The 15,621-nt window shown below is 45.7% G+C and overlaps 1 protein-coding gene across 3 annotated transcripts in view; it reads right to left on the bottom strand.

Annotated features, from left to right (window-relative positions):
- Positions 1-3,084: 3,084 nt before the first annotated feature.
- The window catches only part of PRDM4 (PR/SET domain 4), a 69,152-nt gene continuing 56,615 nt past the window's right edge, over positions 3,085-15,621 (bottom strand). For all 3 annotated transcript variants that reach the window (XM_051961523.1, XM_051961524.1, XM_051961522.1), the window contains exons 7-11: positions 14,747-14,832; positions 4,713-4,840; positions 4,233-4,550; positions 3,869-4,037; positions 3,085-3,681 (exon numbers count right to left, since the gene is read on the bottom strand). In XM_051961523.1, the coding sequence (XP_051817483.1) occupies positions 3,369-3,681; positions 3,869-4,037; positions 4,233-4,550; positions 4,713-4,840; positions 14,747-14,832 (1,014 nt within the window). In that variant the 3' untranslated portion in view covers positions 3,085-3,368. The remainder of the gene's footprint in view (positions 3,682-3,868; positions 4,038-4,232; positions 4,551-4,712; positions 4,841-14,746; positions 14,833-15,621) is intronic.

The following is a 15,621-nucleotide window of genomic DNA, read 5'->3' on the forward strand; positions in this document are numbered from 1 at the left end:
ACTCTTCAAGGGCAGGAGCTGTTCCATTGTTAAAATGTTTATTTTTAGTCATCTTCTTGTCCCTAATATGTTATATGTGTGTGTATATATATATATATATATATATATATATATATATATATATATATATATATATATATATATATATAAAATAAATGTTTCTTGGAATGAATGAATGAGGGTCTGGCCACAATGAAAACTTGAATACAGAATGATTTCATTTTTTTCTTTGCATATCCAGTGCCTGGCATATAGTAGGTGCATCATAAATGTTTTGTTGAATGAATGAATGAGGATCTAGATAGAACGTATGCTTGAAGGAAGAAATGAATGCATGATGCCCTCGAAGGAGTATATGCTTGTGGAGGACAGGAAGTCTTCCCTTTTTTGTCTCAGTATCCCCAGTGAGTGCCTCGAACCTCCTACTAATGGGTGTCTCATCTCCCCGAGGTGGCCGGCAGCCAAGTCGCCTGGAGATGGCCTGGGAGACGGCCGTCTGCATTCTGCTCAGAATATGTCCCAGGCGCCTCCTTCCCACGCTCTGGATTTCCCGTGGCTTATCCACGGAGGGAACCTGGGATCCAAGTCGTCTTTAACATCCTTCACATGACTTTTCTGGAGCAATCCCATGTCCCTGCCAGATTACCAGCTCACCTTATACAGAGGAGGGGCTTAAATCAACCTTCAAAGAAAAGCAATAACTAGTTGTAAATTAAGTCGGATACTCTGAAATTCTCAAAGTCTGTTATTTCAAAATTGATTTCCTTCTGTCAAAATATTCCCTTCTCCCAAATTAATTAACATGTTTGAAAAACAGTGTGTAGATGGATATTAACCTATTCACAATCTCTCTCTGCCTCAGTTTCCTTATCTGTTAAATGTGGGAGTTGGACTTGATGTTTTGTAAGATCTCATTTAGCTCTAGATCAAGGGTTTAACTTCCTTTGTGCCATGACCGCCTTCTATCTAAGCTTATGGATGGACCCTTTGCCAGCATGTCTTTAAATACATAAAATAAAATGTACTGTTATCACAAAGGAAACCAATTCTATAGAAACAGTGGTCAACAAAAATAAAAAGGAAGTTCCAGAAGCCCAGGTACCAACCCCGCCTGGATCTCTGATTCTCTTCCAAGTCTTGATAAGGATTTGTCCCCTGGATCACATGCACCTTGGATGCTGCTCATGTGGGTATGACTGGAGGAGAGATGAAAGTGGAAGCTGCGCTCTCCTCTGGTCACGGGGCAGCCCTGCCACGGTGGTCCCTGGCAACCCTTAGGGGCTTGGTCCTGGACTCTTTCCCTGGGGCCTCCCACTGAGCTAAGTACTGAACTCATCCCTGGGAGCCACTGAGCCTAGATCTCTGGCCCACCGCCCCTAGCCCAGGATCCCCCCCAGCCACAGAGAGGGAGGGCTGCTCCTCACGTCCGCTTTCCCCACCTCGATGCCGCTCACCTTATAACCAATGCCTCTAAAATTGTTTGGCTAAATTGGGGCAAGCCACCGACCCTGTCTACAGGCTGGCAGCGCCCCTTAGTGTCTTGCTTGCTTGGAGAAAAGCTGCCTCAGTTTACCTTTCTTGGATTTCACTCCGGCGCCCCGAGTTTGGTGTTCTCACCACCTTCCTTCATTCAGAGAAGCTCAGGAGTGGAGGAGCAGAGACAGGAGAAAAAGGAGGCAGCAGTGGGGGTGGGGGTGGGAAGGATGCTGCCCGCCTGGGACCCTGTTCGATGCTGATGGACCTTCTTCCTCAGCTGGGATTCACACACACACAATGCACACATGATGCACACACGTGCACATACCCTCGCACACACTGCAAAAGGGCCTCTTCTTTAAAAATTGGTTTCATTTAATTTCTTCCTAGAGTACAGGTTTGAATGAAAAACATTCATTCAATAAATAGTTTAGCAGCAACACCTTCCCGGTCACCTCCGCGCCCAGCCCAGAGGATGCCATCTCTAACAGGCAATCTGTACCAGACAGTGTCACCCCCCCAAAGTCCAAAGAGGCGCTACAGACCCGGGGTGCAGGGCCCCTCATGCTTGAAGGGGCCTGTGGTCGGCCTGGAAGCGGTTCTAGGGCCCCAGAGGGTGCTGGTTTCTCACAGGCCCCCCCCACCCCCAGAGCTCCAGAGCCCCCACTTGGAAGGCAATGCTGTGTGGATGATAAAACCTCAAGTCTGCCCAAAATGTGACAGCCCGGTGGTTCCCCTCTTTAGCCTGTGACAGCCCGGTGGTTCCCCTCTTTAGCCCGTGACAGACCAGTGGTTCCCCTCTTTAGCCCGTGACAGCCTGGTGGTTCCCCTCTTTAGCCCGTGACAGCCCGGTGGTTCCCCTCTTTAGCCCGGGACAGCCCGGTGGTTCCCCTCTTTAGCCCGTGACAGACCGGTGGTTCCCCTCTTTAGCCCGGGACAGCCCGGTGGTTCCCCTCTTTAGCCCGGGACAGCCCGGTGGTTCCCCTCTTTAGCCCGGGACAGCCGGTGGTTCCCCTCTTTAGCCCGGGACAGCCCGGTGGTTCCCCTCTTTAGCCCGGGACAGCCCGGTGGTTCCCCTCTTTAGCCGGGACAGCCCGGTGGTTCCCCTCGTTAGCCCGGGACAGCCCGGTGGTTCCCCTCTTTAGCCCGGGACAGCCCGGTGGTTCCCCTCTTTAGCCCGGGACAGCCCGGTGGTTCCCCTCTTTAGCCCGGGACAGCCCGGTGGTTCCCCTCTTTAGCCCGGGACAGCCCGGTGGTTCCCCTCTTTAGCCCGTGACAGACCGGTGGTTCCCCTCTTTAGCCCGTGACAGCCCGTGGTTCCCCTCTTTAGCCTGTGACAGCCCGGTGGTACCCCTCTTTAGGCTGTGACAGACCGGTGGTTCCCCTCTTTAGCCTGGGACAGCCCGGTGGTTCCCCTCTTTAGCCCGTGACAGACCGGTGGTTCCCCTCTTTAGGCTGTGACAGACCGGTGGTTCCCCTCTTTAGCCTCTGGCACCCCCACTTTTGGCAGAGCCCCCTTCCGTGGCTCCCAGCCTCTCTCCCTTGGCCTCCCCTACGAGCCCCTGGCGGTGGGTGTCACGGGTGACTCCTTTTTGGCGCCCACGTGGCAGCCGAGGTTCGGGCTGCAGCCCTGATGGGCCTCCTGGTTGGGGGAGCGATGATGCGCTGACCAGAAAGGGGGGAGCCACGAGGCGGGAGAGACACTACCGAGGATCCCATTCCCCGCTGGTCGCTGGGCCCTCTGCAAGCTCTGGGCCTGTGGTCCCGTCTTCCCTCCCGGAGCGGGCCGGAGGATCCAGGCTTCTCTAAGTGCTTCGCCCGTTGTCCTTCAGTCTGTCTCGGCCGCTGGCTGGGTCCCCTCTTCTCCCCACGCCCGCCCGCCCGGTCCGGCCTCACTTGCGTCCGGGGAGGACCTCCTCGGTGGGGTACACGGCCCCGCCCAGCCGACAGCCCTCGGCCCCCGCGGCCTCTCCCGGCTCCTCTTCCTCAGACTCCTCCTCCTCTTCCTCCTCCTGGGCCGAGGAGCTGGAGGCGGGGCCTTTGCAGATCTTGAGGTGGCGGGTCAGGTGGTACTTGGTCAGGTAGGCCTTGGAACACTTTTCACAGATGTAATCCCGCTTTCCCTCGTGGGAGTTGAGATGATTCGTCAAGTGATTGGTTCTCAAGAAGAGCTTCTCGCACTTGGGGCACTTGATCTGCCTTTCCCTGGGAAGCCAAAGGTCAGAGCTTGACTCTGGCCGCCTGAGGTCCCTCCCACCCAGGGCCCGACTCTTCCCTGCCACCCACTCCCCTCCCTTCCTTCCCCTTGACCCCCCCCCCCCAGCAAGCCCCAAAGATCTAGTCCCCCCCCCCCCCCAGTGACAGGAAACCAGAGGGCGGGCCTGCTACGTACTGCGTGTGAGTGAGCACGTGCTGCTTGAGGTCCTGCCGCCTCATGAAGAGCTTGTCACAGTAATCGCACTTCAGGTTCTTCTCCCCAGTGTGGATGACCATGTGACACTCCAGGTGAGCCTTCTGGGTGAAGGACTTGTCACACAAGGCGCACCTGTAGTTCTTCTGGCCTGCGCAGAGGCACGAGGGAAGGGCCCGTGAGCCTCCCTGCCCCGGGCCCGGACTCCCCGAGGGCTCCCCCGGAGGGAGGAGCGGGCGGCCCTCACCGCGCCCCGCCCCGGCCCCGCCCCACCCCGGCCCCGCCCTGCCCTGGCCCCGCCCTCACCGCGCCCCGCCCCGGCCCCGCCCCCGCCCCCGCCCCTTACCCGTGTGTATCTTCAGGTGCGTGCGCAGGTTGCTGGGGTCGCTGAAAGCCTTGCTGCAGAAGTCACACTTGTGGGGCTTCATTCCCATGTGGCCCATGAAGTGCACATGGAGCTTGGAGGGCGAGGTGAAGGCCTGCGGGCACATGGAGCACTTCCACTTCCTCTCCTTGCTGTGGTTGGGCCCGTGGCCGCCGCCTCCGTGGCTCTGGCTCGGGAGGTGCTGCTGGATGTGGCTGCTCAGGTGGGCCTTGAACTCGGCGTAGGAGTTACACTCCTTGCCGCAGGTACACACGTGCACGTCCGGGTGCTCAGGAACCCCTGCGGGCAAAAGCAAGGGGTCAGGCCCGGGCCGGGCCGGGCCCGGGACAAGCAGCTGCGTCCCCCAGGAGCCCACGTCCCCGCCGCACCGAGGCTGTTCCTGCTGCTCCCGTTACTCCTGCGCCGGCACTGATGAAGGAAAGGGACCTGCGCTCAGCTTACCCATCTGCTGGGCGTAGTCCCGGCTGTAATAAAAAAGCAGCTCGTTCTCCGGAGGGATATCCTGGGAGGTGCAGAAGTAGATCTTCCCGTCGTGAGGATAAGCCACCAGATTCTGCTCCTCCCGGTTCCTGAAACACCACACGTTTGACAACCCGTCAAGCTCGGGGTCGGGGCCTCAAAAGCGCCGCTCTGACAGGCTCAAGAAGCCGCCCCCCTCAGGCCCTTCTGCGATGGCTCCCCGGCATTTAGCCACAGAGAGGACCGCTCCTGAGATCCCCAGGCCCAGACCAGCCCCGGCAGCATGAGGAGACCCAGCTCCCAGGAAGAGGGAGGCGGGTCCAGGACTCTGTCCCCCTCCTCCCCGAGAGGGGCAGGCACAGACAAGCGGGAAGGTGGGCAACCCCACATCTAGGTCTGTATCACCTGAGGATGGGCTGAAGACTTGGGGGAGGGAAGGCTGGGGAAGAGCTGCCCCCCCAAAATGGGACATGGGGACCTTCCCACTATTAGAAGGGCCGTCCCTGGAGGAGGGATCACAGCTGTTCTTTTTGACCCAGAGGGAAGAAACCGAAGCAAAGGGACTGAAAAGGTATAAACTGGGAGCTGGGCCCAGGAGCCTTCAAGCAGACTGAGGGCAGGGCCGGGCTGGGGCCCCCTGCCAACTCTCCCAAGTCTGTGACTCTGGAACACTTAGGGAACCCCCACTTAGGAAAACATGCTCCGGGATAACTAGGGGTTTCCTTCCTAACCTCAGAAAGTGGCTACATTGTTCACAGCCCGAGGGAATGCTTAGGTAACAGTGAGTGTAGCCAGCCCCTCTCGCTTTCCCCCATTTTGTCAGCTCCCACTTCTCCTCACAGAGGCAGTTCCTCATGGAGGCCTCCCAGCAACATCATCACCTCCCGCCTCCCAGAGCATCTGGGCCGGGCTGCCAGGAACGAAGCTGCCTCCTTGCTGAAACTAGGGGTGACTCGGTCTCCACGAGGAAGACAGAACCAGGGGGTTACTCCAGCCAGCTGAAGCCCATCAAGCAATTAAAACTCCTTAATTGCCAGGAGAGGAGCTTGAGCATTCCCACCTGAAGGCCTCCTACCTACCCAGTGGGCTGGTCTTGCCTTTGAGGGCCACGTGAGGGTCACGTGATAACCCATCTGGCCAATCAGAGGGAAGACACCCTTGGCTTTAAAAGGCCCTGTGGGCCTTACTCAGGGTCTGGGGTCGTCCAGAAAGGCTACTGACCCAGTTGAGTTACTGCTGGATGCTACTCACATCCTGGCTTTTGGCTGAGGTGCCAGTGGGACCAGTTTACTCACAGTCCATGTGTCACTGTTAGTAAAATGTTCTTTTGCCCTGGAGAAAACTGGGACAAAGCATCATTTTTACTTGTTATTGTTTTGGGATTCACGGGGAATTTTAGGGTGAAGGCTGGTCCCCTAGGTCTCTTAAAAACAATCTCTCACTTCTTTGGGCCTTAGTGGACACTTTCCACCTCTCAGGAGTGTTTTTCTTCTAGGAAACTGTGGCTGTGACCTGACTCTCCCCCTGAAACCCAAGATCTCTTGGCAAGGAGGTAAGGACCATCTTGGGGATATTTTTGTATTAAAAATTGCCATTCCGTGTATATATTTGAAATAATTGGCAATAAAAAGCCAGTTAAATTCCCTGGACTGCCTTTGAAGGGGATTGTTACCTTCAAAGATCTCTCCAAGTAGAACTGAGAGAGAATCAGGAGCTGCTTTGAGTGTGCACCAATTTTCAGCATACTTCCAAACTTACACAACTGAGAACCCCATATTTCTATCAGAAAAGTGGGAACTATTTTGCTTCCCTGGTGATCTCCAAGACGTTTTGGAGAACTGAAAATTTCCTGATTCTAGCCAGAGAATCATAAAGTATCCTAGTGATGGATTTTGGGTTTTTGTTTTTGTTTTGTTTTTTTAGTTTGGGGAATAGGGAGTGCCAATGGAACTATTCCCACCTGGTATCCCAGTAGGGTTCCTATGGAAATGGAGAAAATTGGTTTATATCCCACTAATGGCATAGAGATGATGATGATGATTTTTTTTTTTAACTTCTGTGAGTGAGTATATGTGTGTGAGTGTAAAGAAAACCTCTTTCTCTTATGGTTGGATCAGCCTGTGGAGTGTGGTTATGGCAGACCACTTTTTTTTGTTGTTGTTCTGGCTGTAATTTCATTAATGTTACTGAGTGATATTACCTCTTTAATTCACTTTGAAGACTTCTCTATTAGCTTTTAAACCATGTTCCCAAAGGATGGAACCCATTGGCAGCTGCACATACACTGGGCAAGCATGGCACTGGGAAAGCAGTGGTGGAAAACAAGGGTCAGTGGGGAAATCCTATGTCTCTTTAGGAGAGACACAGGATTTGTCTTTGTATCAAAAATGGGAACAGATTTTTCCTTAGCTGTTAAGTGACTGACTAATAATTTTGGTGCTAAAAAATTGGCTGTGTGTGTGTGTGTGTGTGTGTGTGTGTGTGTGTGTGTGTGTGTGTTTAGGCAAGGTAGAGATCTTAAATAGTCAGGAATGGATTCTTGCTAGGGACTTCCAAGCTCCCATTAGAGTTATAAACCAGATTCATAAACTGAGCATTAGACATGTGACTAAGCTGGGAAAGAGAAATGCATATTAAAAAATCATGAAAAACAAGTCAACAGCTTGGTAAAGGAGACACAAAAAATGATGAAGAAAATAACGCCTTAAAAAACAAAGTAAGCCAAAAGTTGAGGTACAAAAAGCCAATGAGAATGCCTTGAAAAGTTGAATTGGTCAAAAGGAAAAAAAGGGGAGATACAAAGATTCACTGAAGAAAAAACTCTCTAAACAGGAGAATTGGCCAAATGGAAAAAGAGGTACAGAAGTTAAGTGAAGAAAAGAACCCCTTAAAAATTGTAATTGAGCACAAATGGAAGCTTTACAAAACAAAACAAAACAAAATAACAACAACAAAAAAACCCAAGAAACAATAATTCAGAAGAATGGAAAAAATAGAAGACAATGTGAGATCTCACTAGAAAACAACTGACTTGGAAAATAGATCCCAGACAGATAATTTAAAAATTAATGGGCAACCTGAAAGCCAAGATCAAAAAGAACCTAGAGATTATCTTTCAAGAAAATATCAAAGAAAAACTTTCCTGATATTCTAAAACCAAAGGCTAAGATAGAAATGGAAAGAATCCAGTGATTACCTCCTGAAAGAGATCCCAAAATGAAAATCCCAGGAATATTGCAGCCAAATTCCAGACCTTTCAGGTCAAGGGAAGAATATTGCAAGCTGCCAAAAGGAAAGAGGATAATATATGACTTAGTAGCTTCTACATCAGAGGATTGGAGGGTTTGGTATATGATCTAAGAAAAGGTAAAGGATTTAAGATCAAGAATAATTTGCCCAGAAAAATTGAGTATAATCTTTTAAAGAAAAAGATATATATTAAAAGAAAAAAAGGCTTTCAAGCATTCCTGATGAAAAGACCAGAGCTGAATAGGAAATCTGACTTTCAAATACAAGACTACAGAGAATTATAAAAAAGGTAAACCAGAAAGGAGAAATCATAAGGGACTTGATAAGGTTAAACTGTTTATATTCTGACATGGGAAAACAACACTTGTAACTCATTTTTAAAAGTTCTCTTTATTAGAGCAGCTAGGAATAGTACAGAAGGTACAGATGTGAGCTGAATATGAAGGGACAGTACCTAAAAAAAAAATTAAGGAACGAGAAAGAAAATGCGCTGGGAGAAAAAGAAAGAAAAGTAGAATGGGGTAAACTATCACATTAAACAATGAAAGAAAAGTTTTTATAGAAAAGGGGGGGGTAAGGAGGAGTGAGTGAACCTTAACTCTCATCAGAATTGTCCCAAAGAGGGAATAACATACATATTCAATTGGGTATAGAAATCTATCTAATAAGAAGTTTGGGCTGGGGGTGCCAGTGATAGGGAAGGTAGATTGAAGGCGGGAGTAGTCAAAAGCAAAACACTTTTGAGGAGGTACTAGGTGAAAAGAAAGGGAGAACCAACTAAATAGAGTGAGGGGAAAAATAGAATGGAGGAAATACATTTAGTAATCATAACTGAAAAAAACTTTTGAAGATCAAAATGCCATCAAAAATAACAAAGTCAAAACTCCAAACACCCAAAGTTTCCAAGAACTTTGGTATGTATTGGTGTCAGGCCATGAAAGAGCTCAAAAAAGAATTCTGAAAATCAAGTAAGAAAAGCAGAGGAAAAACTGGAAAGAAAAATGAATAATGTAAGAAAATCATGAAAAACCAACATATGGTGTTGATACCAAAACGACATAGGGTCAAAATAGAGAAAGAAAATTATAGAACAATTTCCTTACTGAATACTGACAGAAAAATCTTAAATAAAATGTTAGCAAAAAGATTACAGCAAGTCATCCCTAGGAGAATTCACCATAACCAAGAAGAATTTATACCAGGAATGCAGGACTGGTTCAATATTAAGAAAACTATTAGTGTAACTGACTATGTCAATAACCAAACTAACAAAAATCATATGATTATCTCCATAGATGCAGAAAAAAAAATTTGACAAATTCCAGCACTCATTTCTATTAAAAACACTTGAGAATATAGGAATAAATGGATTTTTCCTTAAAATGATCAGTAGCATCTATTTAAAACCATCAGCAAGCATCATATGTAATGGGGAAATACTAGAACCATTCCCAATAAGATCAGGGGTGAAACGAGATTGCCCACTATCACCATTAATATTCAGTATTGTATTAGAGATGTCAGTTTTGGCAATAAGGGAAGAAAAAGAGATTAAGGAATTATAGTAGGTAATAAGGAAACCAAATTATTACTTTTTTGCAGATGATATGCAGATCCTAGAAAATCAATTTAAAAACAACTAGAAACAATTCACACAACTTTAGCAAAGTTGCAGGATACAAATCCACAGAAACCATCAGCAATTTTATGTTGTCAACAAAGTCCAACAGCAAGAGATACAAAGAGAAATTCCATTTAAAATAACTAGATAATATAAAATATTTGGGAGTCTACCTGCCAGGGCAAAGTCAGGAACTATATGAACACAACTACAAAACACTTTCCACATAAAGTCAGATCTAATCAACTGGAAAAATATCCATGATATGTCTGTGTCTCTTTATGTGTACATATAAGCTCACAGGTAGGCAGAGTGAATATAATAAAAATGACAATACTACCTAAATTAATCTACTTATTTAGTGCCATACCAATCAAATTCTCAGGAAATTGCTTTACAAATCTAGAAAAAATAATAACAAAGTTCATCTGGAAGAACAAAAGATTAAGAATCTCAAGAGAATTAATGAAAAAAATGCCAATGAAGGTGGCCTAGCTGTGCCTAAAAATATACTACAAAGTGGTAGTCATCAAAACAATTTGGTACTGGCTAAGAAATAGTGTTCAATTGGTGATATAAATTGGGTTCACAGGCCAAAATAGTCCATGGCTATAGTAATCTAGTATTTGACAAACCCAAAGATCCCAGCTTTTGGGATAAAAACTCACTATTTGACAAAAACTGCTGGGAAAATTGGAAATTAGGATAGCAGAACCTAGGCATTGACCCATACCTAACCCCATATACAAAGATAAGGTCGAAATGGGTTCATGATTTAGACATAGTGATATTATAAACAAATTAGAAGAACATAGGATAGTTTACCTCTCAGATCTGTGGAGAAGGAAGGAATTTATGGCCAAAGAAGAATTGGAGTTCATTACTGAACACAAAATAGATAATTTGATTATATTAAGTTAAAAAGGTTTTGTACAAACAAAACCAATGTAGACAAGATTAGAAGGGAAGCAATAAACTAGGGGAAAAAAATTAAATTCAAGGGTTCTAATAAAGGCCTCATTTCTAAAATATATAGAGAATTGACTCAAATTTTAAGAATTCAAGCTATTGTCCAATAGATACAAAGAATATGAACAGACAATTTTCAGGTGAAGAAACGGAAATCATTTCTAGCCTTATGAAAAGGTACTCTAAATCACTCTTGATCAGAGAAATTCAATTTAAGACAACTTTGAGGTACCACTACACACCTCTCAGATTGGCTAAGATGACAGGAAAAGATAATAATGTTGGAGGGGATATGGGAAAACTGGGACACTAATACATTGCTGGTGGAGTTATGAACTGATCCAACCATTGTAAAGAACAATATGAAACTATGCCCAAAGGACTATCAAATTGATCCAGCAATGTTTCTATAACCCTTTGATCCAGCAGTATTTCTATTGGGCTTATATTCCCAAAGAGATCTTGGAGGGAAAGGGACCTACGTGTGCAAAAATGTTTTGTGGCAGCCATTTTTGTAGTGGCAAGAAATTGGAAACTGGGTGGATGCCCATCAATTGGAGAATGGCTGAATAAATTGTGGTATATGAATGTTATGGAATATTATTGTTCTGTAAGAAATGACCAGCAAGATGATTTCAGAAGGGTCTGGAGAAACTTACATGAACTGATGCTAAGTGAAATGAGTAGAAGAACCAAGAGGACATCACACAGCAACAGCAAGATTATATGATGATCAATTCTGATGGATGTGTCTCTTTTCAACAATGACATGATTGAGGCCAGTTCCAATGATCTTGTGATGAAGAGAGCCATTTACACTCAGAGAAAGGACTGTGGGAACTGAGTGTGGATAATAACATAGTATTTTCATTCTTTTGTTGTTTTCTTGCATTTTGGTTTTTCTTCTCATTTGTTTCCTTTTAAATTTTTCTTGTGCAGCAAGACAATTATATAAATATGTATACACAAATTGGATTTAATTTATATTTTAAACATGTTTAACATATATTGGATTACTTGCCACTTGGGAGGGGGATGGGGGAAAAAGGAGAAGAAATTTGGAATACAAGATTTTTGCAAAGGTCAATAATGAAAAAATTATCCAGGCATATGTTTTGAAAATAAAAAGCTTTAATTAAAAAAAAAAAAGAAAAAGCGGTTTCACTTACAATCTGGACACTGTTAGGTTGTAAACTCAGTTGCTATTAACTATTTCATTAGGATTTAATAATGATTTCAAAGATATTTATTTTATAAGATGTTTGAGCCTTGCTATTTAGGTACAGTAATCAGTTTATTTTAGTTTGGCTGGTGAAATGGTATAAGTATGAGGTTCACCTGAGAGCTTCAACATTCAGAGTGGAAGCCTTCACATCCAGCTAGACTGGGAAAGTTTACACATCGGGTCATATTAACAAAGTAAGTTCTACCTACATTTAACTGTATTAAAGGCACATCTTAGTAGCAAAATCTCATCTTCTGGAGGTATGAAGTGTAACCATCCCCAGAATTTAAACAAGAGTCCTGACCAACACTGGCTATATGGAGCCTTTCATCTAAGAAGAGAGAAGAAAAATGGCCCCAGGCGTTATGACCTGCTCCTTTACTTCCTCCATCTGGTGACTTACTGCTCTGCCTAGAATGACTGCTGCTGTCTCAAGGCTCCCCCCACAGCTTGGAAACTTTAGAATATGGTCATGAAGAAAAGGAGATCACCTCTTCTATAACTTTTATAAAGTTTTTATAAGCTTTTACAAAGTTTATATTATAGTAGCAGTAAAAAGGATGATTTGGAATTATGAAACTTATTGGAGTTATATCTGCAATCATGTATATTGAAGTTATATCTTAAACCCAGTCTGACAGGACTGATACTGGTTTTATCCTGAGTCTGATTCCAGGTGGGATTTCTGGGAAATGTCACCCAGCCAATGGCCATAATACCAGCATCAAACAGGAGTGACTAATCTGTGAACTGCTCCAGGTGGATTTCTGCCTCAGGGAAGAGTTGGGAGATGGACTTTTGGCAGGACTCTCCTGACTTACCACCCTTGTGATTCTCCCTTTCGAGCAGAACATTTCCCCCTCTGGCTAAATGTGACTCTGGCTGTTCCATTCTGTTCATACAAGCAACAGCATCAATGAATTCTGCTTAGAACTGACACTGAGTTAGGGGGAGCATGATTCCCTTATTATAGCTATGTCCTTTTTTCACTTTATGACAAATGCCAATAATCATGGCAGGTGGTCAATAGAAGATAAGAACACAATATTAAATCTTTAATACTAGGACTAATACTAGGATATATCTAAGTTACTACTATAAGATGGAGGTACGTAAGATCTACGTTATTTAACATGAAGCTGTCCTTTCCACAACTTAAACAACTAGGTAAAGAAGTACTTGGGTTTCCCATGTGACTACTAATGGTTCCATGTTCAGGTATAAAGCTAAGTCTTTGGCATGAACTTGGATTTGGGCCGTGCTTTGAAATGCAAGCAAACTATACAAGCATTACCTTAAATGTGTCCTTATGCATAGAAAGGATTCAAGAAAAATGATCAATGTGGGTGAGATATCTATTTTCCTTTGAACATGGTTAATAACTGAACGTGTTTTACTATAGACATCTAGTATGATACAATCTAGAATTAATTACTTGGTCTAGTGTAAATATACGTTTCCTTCCTAGGTCTTCTGTTACAATGGGAGTAAAATAAGCATCTCTTAGGTAAATTCATTTGTGTGGCCACTAAGTTTAGGCACTGAAGGGATCTACTTACAAAGAGTCTGGTTACCTATTTGCTCATTATAGGACTAGATCCTTAGCAGTACCTCATCCTCCTAAGGGGGAATGGGCAGTTGGAGGGAATAGCTGAAGCTAAAAAAAATTTTTGTGAGAAAGCAACAAGATTGGATGATTATATATTTCTAATGTAAATTATTTTAATGGGATACCAACATCTTGAGCATAGTCTAATAAGTAGTTCTAAAAACTGGGTTCAGATTTTTACACATGCAACTTTAAGGAGGTCAATTATGATTGTCAGTTGTTATTTGCGTTTCCTAAATATATCAACATCACAGTTTGCTAACTCTCTTCACAGGGCAGTCATAGCTAATAACACTGAAGCTTTTCTGTCTATGGAGCTTGAATCTGGACTCAAGAATGAAACAGATGAATGCCAGTCCAAAAAGATTAACTGACAGTGGAGTCAATGCCAATTCAGAAAGCTCTAACCTCAGCTTACATGTCTGCTTTAGTGAATGTCACATCTTTAAGCAGCTTGGCCTGGGCCCCTCCCAAGTGGGACCCCGGCTTCTGCTTACCAGCAAACAGAGCAATGGCATGGACCAGGCCCTTCCTCAGGGAATTATTTTGTCCTTCTGCCTCCTTGTTGAAAGGCGGGGTGACTTGATCCACAAGGAAGACAAAATTGGGGAGGGTTTCCCCATTTGGGATGATTCTCATTTTTTAGCCAAGGTAACTATGGCCAGTCCTTAACTGGCAGAGAGGAGCATAAACATCCCCACCTGAAAGCCAGGCCACCTCCCAACTGGGCTGGTCTTACCTTTGCCAGGGGAGAGCCAAATGATGACTCTTCTGGCCAATCAGAAGAAAGATCCCCTTGGGTTTAAAAGCCCCTGTGGACCTCACTCAGGGTCTTGGCTCATCCAGAGAGGCCACTGACCCAGCTTATGGGACCCCATTGGCCTAACTATTAAATGCCCAGGCTCACATCCTGGCTTTTGGCTGAGGGGCCAGTGGGATCATTTTACTAACAATATATGTGTTACTATTTATAAAATGGGATCTTGACCTTGAGAAAACTGCCTCAGCATTATTTTTACTTATTACACATCTTGTGGCCAGTTTTAAAAACTTTAAAGATAGCCCTTTTGTCTGGAAGTATGCGTGAACTTGGAATTTTCTGTGTATTTCCCCTAAAACTACCATTCAAGTAAAACGCAATAGTGGAAGGAAAGAAAAAACCTGCATCTGGAGTGAGGAGGCAAGGGCTTGTCACCTCCCCCCAAATTCTCTGCCCCCCCCATCTAAGGAATAGGGGTGAGAGCCTGTAGACCTCAGTGTGTTGTGGCAAGGAAAGAGCCTTCAGGGTTGCCCAAGGGAAGCACCTCGGCGGCCCCAGTGCTCTTCACCCCAAGATGTCTCACCTGGCTTTGCGCACAAACATCATCCAGTTACATTCGTTTTCGTCTGTTGTAATGATACAGAATTCGAGGACACCGTTGTGGTATATCTGCCAGCAGAACACCAAAAAAGGAAGTGAGAAGTGGTTATGGGTAGGAAGGATCATCACTGACCAGGGCTGCCCAAGAACCCCCGGTAACTTCAGCTGCATCTCAAGCACAGCCAGAATATTAGGATGCAAAACCCCAGTGCCTGCTGTCCAGCTGGTCTCCCCAGGGCACACAAAGGCCTGACACTTCACCAGGACCCGCCTGGCCCATGGTCTGAATGGAGGAGCAAACCCTGGGCACTGGCTTGGCTGCCTCATCAGACCTTTGGGGGTTTTCAAATTTTCCCACCAGATAATATCATGAATTAGGAAGAGGGAAGAGCCTCGGATCCCAATTTTATTGTCTACAAATCAACATATTTGGGAGGAATTCCCTGGTGAAACACATTTGGCTGCAACAATAAAGACTCCAAGCAGGGCTACTCCGGGACTGTACAGGGACAAACGCTGGTGTCAAAGTCGAGGGGGACTCGCCACGTCCCTGAGGAGCGCAGCCCCAGCTCCAGCCTGGCCCAGCTCCCCAGAAGCTGCATGTGTACACACGCGTTCCTGGGGCTGATACTGGGAGCCAAGGGAGAGGAGCCCTACCTGTGAACATGTTCCCAGTGACCGATCCATCAGCAGACCCTTTCACACAGGGAATTCTCTGCCAAGCCCATCAACTCTCTCTCCCTTCCATAAGGTTACAGAGAACCACGGGGGACAGTGATGAAAGAGAGGTCCAAGGATGCTTCTCCCCAAAGACTTCTCGGCTTTCATTACTCGGCTACTACTACCCACTTGTACTAG

The sequence above is a fragment of the Antechinus flavipes genome, chromosome 5, assembly GCF_016432865.1.
Source record: "Antechinus flavipes isolate AdamAnt ecotype Samford, QLD, Australia chromosome 5, AdamAnt_v2, whole genome shotgun sequence".
In the NCBI taxonomy this organism is placed as follows: domain Eukaryota; kingdom Metazoa; phylum Chordata; class Mammalia; order Dasyuromorphia; family Dasyuridae; genus Antechinus; species Antechinus flavipes.